Source organism: Buceros rhinoceros, unplaced genomic scaffold (genome assembly GCF_000710305.1).
Source record: "Buceros rhinoceros silvestris isolate BGI_N320 unplaced genomic scaffold, ASM71030v1 scaffold29975, whole genome shotgun sequence".
Classification (NCBI taxonomy): domain Eukaryota; kingdom Metazoa; phylum Chordata; class Aves; order Bucerotiformes; family Bucerotidae; genus Buceros; species Buceros rhinoceros.
The window spans coordinates 2,552-9,705 of record NW_010412742.1 but is presented as its reverse complement, the minus strand read 5'-3'; the positions used below and the strand labels follow the sequence as shown (position 1 = coordinate 9,705).

At 48.8% G+C, this 7,154-nt stretch overlaps 1 protein-coding gene across 1 annotated transcript; it reads left to right on the top strand.

The window, feature by feature from the left end:
* The first annotated feature begins 233 nt into the window (after positions 1 to 233).
* LOC104493781 (guanylyl cyclase-activating protein 1-like) lies at positions 234 to 6,815 on the top strand. The gene is made up of 4 exons (XM_010136518.1): positions 234 to 551; positions 2,696 to 2,845; positions 5,422 to 5,512; positions 6,516 to 6,815. The coding sequence occupies exons 1-4, from the start codon at positions 354 to 356 to the stop codon at positions 6,641 to 6,643; spliced, it is 567 nt and encodes a 188-aa protein (XP_010134820.1). The 5' UTR covers positions 234 to 353; the 3' UTR covers positions 6,644 to 6,815.
* The last annotated feature ends 339 nt before the right edge of the window (positions 6,816 to 7,154 follow it).

The window sequence follows — 7,154 nt, the reverse complement described above, 5'->3', positions numbered from 1 at the left end:
ATGGTGACAGCCCAGGGCAGCTCCTGAGGGTGGTGAACAGCCCAGGGCAGCTCCTGATGCCAGTGCCTGATTAACCTCCTCACCCACTCTGATTTGGCTCCTGAAATAGCAGGGATTTCCCAGATTATCTCGCACCACCTTTCCATTCTGAGACTGTTTGTATCATTGAAACCTTCAGGTTTGTAAATCAGCCTCTGAGTAGATTAATGTTTATAATTGGCTCATGGGAGATTAGATCCCTCACATAACTGACACCATGTTGAGTGTGGGCAGGAGCAGGCAGGCAGTGCTGGGAGGGCAACGGGAGGAGGAGGATCGTGCCTGCAGCACTGTCCTCCTGACCACGCATACGCATGGGGAATAACAGCAGCTCCACGGTGGATGATCTGCAGGCTGTCGAGATCCACCACTGGTACAAGAAGTTCATGATGGAGTGTCCTTCTGGGCAGCTGACGGAGCATGAATTTAAACAGTTCTTTGGGCTTCGAGGGCTGGACCCAGAGGCCAATGAGTACATTGAGCAGATGTTCCGCACCTTTGACATGAACAAGGTGAGTTCTCGGGCAAGGACATTAACTGATCTGCACTGCTTAAAATGAACCGGCTCCTGCCCTGTAGAGTCCTCGGCTTCCTCTGACAAGCGTTGGCGTAGAAAGCTGCTGAGGGACTAAGGCAGAGCGGTTAACGGAGCACATCCGTGTGCACAGATCGTTACGCCGGTAACATGCCCGCAGGTAACAACACCCTGTAATCGAGCTGCCCTGCGCAAGTCCTTTGAATTGTGAGAACTCCCTGTTGTGTATTGACTAAGTTGGCCATGTTTGACTAGCAAAATACTAATGAGAGGAGATGTCATTATTATTCTTATTGTTACACCTTCCCATTGTTCAAAAATGTATCTGTATGAGGCAGTGGAGACTACAGGAACCAAACGTGACAGAAGTCATGAAAATACCGACTGGTGAAGTGACTTCCAGGTCTTTGGCAGAGATGTGAAACGGGGGAAATCACAGGGTCAGTTTTGAAGAAGGAAAGCCTGGGGACTGAGCAGAGAACACTGGTGTGCCCAACATGTGCACAGGTGCCGGGAGCTGAGGGACACTCAGGAATGTCACAAGGAATATTCCTAAAGGAAGGAGTAGCCAGGCTCCGTGGGGGTAGCTGAGGTCCTGTGGTGGGTGTAGTGACTGGAAACGACTGCAAATCTCAAAAACCAGCATATCTCACCCTACGGTTCTTCGTGCCCATGATGATGACAGCGATGAGAAGTAGTATTATAAACTAAACCAACACGTTTACAGTTCTTGCACAAGTCTTTCCCTTCACCTCTGTCATTTCTTGGGATGTATAAGGACGTTAAAATTTGCTCAAGGATGTTACATGTCCCAGAGTTCTCCTGCGAGCCCCATGTGATGCAGTACACAGTGTTTTCAGAAGACTCTTGGGTTCAGATGGGGTCACACGAGGATGAAAAGCTGTACTCTAAAGTGGTAGTTATCTCAAGGGCTATGCAGGAAGTGTGGTAACTAGTGGAGATGGACCTGCACCAGTTAATCTTGGCCTGCTCGCCATCAGCTGCTCCCCCTAAGCTCCTTTTACAAACAAGGGCAAGGAACAAGAGCGCCCAAGGGAAAAGCCACCCTGTAGTAATGCAGGCACTGACGGTGGGTGGAATCGCCGGCCCTCCGCACCTTCACAGTCTGAGAGCCCTGCTGAGGATGGGGGGAATCATTTCCGATAGAGCTGTCTTACAAACAGCAGTCGTGCCCCTCCTTAGATCTTTAGATCTTTGTTTCCTGTGATTTGCTCAGTGAAGTTATGAAACACTCACATGAACGGAGTCCTGTGATGGTCCTGATCGGCTGTTTGTAGGTGCCGTGGTGCTTGCTGCACTCCGCTAGTCTGCCTGCGTTTGCCTTTCACATGTATTAATTTACATCTGTTTCAGAAAGGCATCTGACTTTATTTAAACACCTCAGTAAATTAAAGGGGGTTTTGCTCTGTCATTTGTTGGACTAGTTATTCAGAATCTTTGATAGAGATATGCACTTTATTTGCTGTTCATTTTTAACCACTTCAAATTTTCGTCAGTGTTAAGTCTAGGCATTAGGAACCTTTACTGTCCGGCATTCTTCTTGAGGACGAAACGCGAGCCTTTTGAGTTTCTTTGCAGATTCAAGAAACGGAATGTTTGAAAACCTAGATACAGAACAATCTTTCCAGCTGTCAGATCTGTGGCTTACTGAAAGAGCAGTGTTCTCCCACAAAGACAAACCAGACTAGTCCAGGACACCTGAGGTAGAATTACCTTCCACCTTTCTTGCAGCCAGGGCTCTGGATGAGTTTTCTCTCCCAGCAGCCCATAGGCAGTCAGCTCGGGTGGACAGAGAGGGGTCCTCCGCACTGGCCAGGAGGAGTGCAGGTTCCATCTGTGCAGGTGCTAAGCACAGAGTAGCCTAGATCCTTACTTTAGATGGCACGTATTTAGGAGGTCTGAAAGGCGGGCAGAGAAATAGCGCGCGTGTGTGTTTTGTGTGCGTCTCCTCTAAAGCTCTTTCCTCAGCCCGAGTCTCTGTGCCATTTGCTTTTCTCTCTCTTTTAGCTGTGAAGCTAAAGACGAGTCAGATACAACAGGTCCAGAGCCATAGCTCCCTCCGTTTGTTCTTGTCACCATTTGTTTTTCATCTTCCCATAGGATGGATATATTGACTTCATGGAATATGTGGCTGCCCTCAGCCTCGTTCTTCGTGGGAAGATGGAGCAGAAATTGCGGTGGTATTTCAAGCTCTATGATGTAGATGGTAATGGCTGCATCGATCGACATGAATTACTCAACATCATTAAGGTGAGTCTCTGGGGGTCTGTATTCTTTCTTCTTTCTTTGAAGACAAATTCCACCACACAAGTAAGACTTGTGCTCCTGCCCATGAGGGTGATCATGGGTGAGACATCCTTGAACAGCACCCTTTCTTTGAGGGTCTCACAGGGTCTCACAGCCCAGGACGCAGACCCGGCATGCTCTTCTTTACCACCACAGCATCTGTCACAGCACAGCTCATTCCTTAAAATGTTTTTTTAGCTGCCAGGTTAGTTTGGGGTGGTGGGTTTTGGTAGCAGGGGAGGGGCTACAGCATGGTTCCTGTAGGAAACTGCTAGAAGCTACCCTGGCTCCAAGTTGGACCCAGTTCTGGCCAAGGCTGAGCCAGCTGGAGATGATGGTTGCACCTCTGCGACAACGTATTTAAAAAGGGAAAAAAAAAACCTGCTGGGAAACCTGCAGTGGAGGATGTGTGTGTGAGAGAGAGAGAGAAGTAATTCTGCAGACACCAAGGTCAGTGAAGAGGCAGGGGAGGAGGGGCAATGGAGCAGAGATTCCCCTGCAGCCCATGGTGGAGCCCATGGTGAGACAGCAGGCTGACCCCTTGCCGGCCAGGGACTTTCCTGGTGGAGCAGATGCCCACCTGCAGCCCACGGAGGGCCCCAAGGTGGAGCAGGTGTCTATGCCCAAAGAAGGCTGTGGCTCCACGGGAAGCCCATGCTGGAGCAGTCTGTTTCTGAAAAACTAGAGCCTGTGGGAAGGACTCATGTTGGAGAAGTTTGTGGGGAACTTTCTCCCATGGAAAGGACCCCATGCTGGAGCAAGGGAAAAGTGTGAGGAGCCCTATCCCTGAGGAGGAGGGGGCAGCAGAGACAACGCGTTATGAACAGACCACAACCCTCATTCCTCATCCCTCCACGCTGCTGGCGGGGAGAAGGTAGAGAACTCGGGAGCAAAGCTGAGCCTGGAAGAGGGGAGGGGTGGGAGGAAGGTGTTTGTAAGGTTTGGGTTCAAATCTCATTATCCTCCTCTGATTTGATTGGTAACAAATTAAACAGATTTTTTTTCCCCAAGTTGAGTCTGTTTTGCCCATGACTATAATTGGTGAGTGATCTCTCTCTGGCCTTGTCTTGACCCTTGTCACGAGCCCTTTCTTATATTTGATCCTCCCCATCCCACCAGGAGGGAGGAGTAAGAGAGTGGCTGTGTGGTGCTCAGTTGCCCGCTGGGCCTGAACCACAACACTAAGACCAAAGCGGCACTTTCTGAGATTCCAGACTCGGTGGCAGTCAGTTGTGGTCTCTGCAGCGTGTCCTTCGTACGTTCTCTTCCCCATGCGAACAGTGGTTGGAGAGTTACTCCCCATTTGCTTTTTAGAACCAACTCCTAAATGTCACTGTAATAAAACGTTTCTGACCCCGGCAAATATTCTGAAGAAGAGTGACTGTTAATGGAAAAGACTGGCTGCAAACTGCTGTCATGGAAGCCGCTGAAATTACAGGCGCAAGCACAACTCTATGGATACTTCAGAATGAATTATGCTGGAAGGTCAGATTATTCTGTAGAGACTGGGAAACTAGAAAGATGCAGGAAAGAAAAATTTGCATTTCTGAATAAGAAAGGTCAGAAAATGGATTTGATAAAGATTTGAAGCCTGAGCTGTCCACAGACAAGCCCAGATGTTAGTAATGCATTCTCACCCAGATACGAATTTTAGTGCTGGGCATTGAAAAGACCCAGCCAGATCAATACCTGCAGTAATACACGGCCTCCTGACAGTGTGCACTAGAATACTCAGACAGCGCATGAGGCTACAGCTAGGAACTGCTTAACCCAGAGCTCTTGAGAAACAACTTCTATGGCGATAATTGGTGGCAACCAGTTTACTGCCCTTTTGGTTTTGTGGGTGCGGTTCTGTGTCTTTTGGCAGCCTCAGGAAGCTGCTGAGGTGATACTTAGTGAAACGAAGAAACGTACCTAATATCAGAAGGTAAAAACCAGAACATGAGTAGTCTTAGACTCAGGATGAAGGCTCTGGAATCACGCATTTTATGGACATCCTCAGACAAAGGAGACACTTAGGCATGGGAAGGAAGGAATGCTGCACAGGATGGCTGCGGGTAGATGATTGTAGTGAACAGTGGTGGACAATGCTCAAACTTCCCAGTGAGCTTTAGGGAGAAGCAGCAGATAAACAGGGAAAGCGAGAACAGGAGTAAGTGACCATGGCCCATCGAAAGGAATGTCACGCTGTCAGATGCAGGGGGTGTTTTGGTGGACCACAGGGTCATGGAAAGCAGATCAGCTTGGTGGATTCTGATCGAGCCACTTCTGCAGGACTTAACCTCCACCTAAGCAGTTTGAAGGTGATCCCCCGGGCTTCTCTGCTCATTCTGTGCTCCAGGACCCCCCTCGCACCCTTCCTGCCAGCCATAAGGCCAGATGATTTCTGCTGTGTTTTCCCGTGATGCTGGTTCATTTGTACGGGGAGGGCACCAGGCATGACTCTCTTGTTCTAAATCTGCACCGACTGGCTGCAGTGGGATCAGTCTTTCATTCCAGGAGCCATGAGGCAGCTTTTTGTTCTTGCTCTTTTCTTTCAGGCTATTCGAGCTATTAATGGTGGTGACCATGAAACTAGTGCAGAAGAGTTCACGAACCGAGTCTTTAACACAATTGATGTGAACGGAGATGGTAAGATTCCTGCCTTTGCTATCAAACTCAGATGGTCTCTGTGCTACAGAGAAACATCCACGTCTTCCTGTCTTGATTGAACTTTATGCCACTTCGTTTTATATTTGCTCATTAAATGAATTCTCATCCAATAATGCGTTCTTCTTCAGCATTGCCAAGGCATCACCTATAACGGGTATGACAGGATTTGTTCCCTGGACGAAGTCTCAGCGCCCTTCTGTCCACATGAGTTTGGCAGTGGGGTTTTTCTTTGCCTTTCTGTGTGTTGCTCTGTGTCTTATGTCAGAGTTCAAAGTGGGAAATATTAACGGTTGGCCCAGCTGCTCCAGAATATTTCAGCAGCAGGGAAAGGAAGAGCTGGGGTTTAATGCTGAAGTTCCGAGGTTCTTCACTGGGTCTGCTAGAGGCAGTGCAGCAAGCACATGCAGGGCTACAGACCAGCCAGCCAAAAACTGGTCCATGACGCCGTAGTCGCTCCATGTCCCTGAGAGATATTTCCCTCCGTGCTCTTCCATGTGCTCATCACCTTCAGAAGTGCTCTTCTGTTCTTTCAAAAGAAGTCTGCCAAGTGCTTCCTTGCACGAGGGCTGTTTGGCCTAGGACAGACAACCTGTGTCCGCCTGTCACAGTTTCCTTTTGTCACTCCTTTTCAGAGTACTCAGAGAGTACGGGGCAGGTTAGGACTGGGGCAGGTGAGGCCTAAAAGGAGGAGGCTAGTCCAGCCTTATTTGTAGGAAGCTATGGTCCCACTCCGTAGCTACGCAGTTCCTCTCTCCTTTCCAACGGGCCCTTTCCCTTGGGTGGGGAAAAAAGAAAAGGAAGCTGGAGTTGCCTGGACATCAAGGAAGTTTCGTGTAAGCTTCAAAAGACGCTCTGAGACCTCTTGGTGCTAGAGAAGAGCGTGTGTCTAGTAAGTGGCCTCTGGAGTTAGATCACTGTGCTCCTTTTCCTGCTCAAATGTGGACTGGCATGATTCTGATGCCTCTGTTTGTGTCTAACACAGGTGAACTTTCTCTGGATGAATTTGTGGAGGGAGCAAGGAAAGATGAAGAGTTCATGGAGGTTATGATGAAAAGTTTGGACCTGCAACACATTGTGTCTATGATCAACCACCGCCGGCATAGTGTATAAATCCAGCTGGGAGGAAACGCTGTGCCAATGGACAGAAGGGTGTTCACACCCCAGAAAGGAGAGACGGGATTTTTTAAAACACCCCAGATTTCCATAAAGAGGTGTCTGGAAGCAGGACCAGAGACAGTGTTGTATTTGCGTATCCAAGTGCGTCTTCCGCTACCAATAGTGAGGCTCAGCCACACGCATGCAGGGTGAACTGGATCTGGGTGGCAATATTTAACCTGACTTCCTAAAATTTAACGGCCAAGTTTCAGGGCAGAAATTTCCTCAGTCCCAGACTGTCACTTTGCAATGGGTTAAAAGTAACGGTAAGTTTGTGAAGAGCACCAGCAGAACATGATGGTGGAGCATGGAGAACTTGTGACGTGTACAGAAGAGCTGCCAACTGTTACCAATTAATTACATTCCAAAGAATGCAGCTGCCACGGTTCTTGTCGTGGTACTAGATCATGAGGAGCAGCACGTTTGTCTGTACCAGGAGTGCTTGCGTTTGGTAGTCTCTACCCAA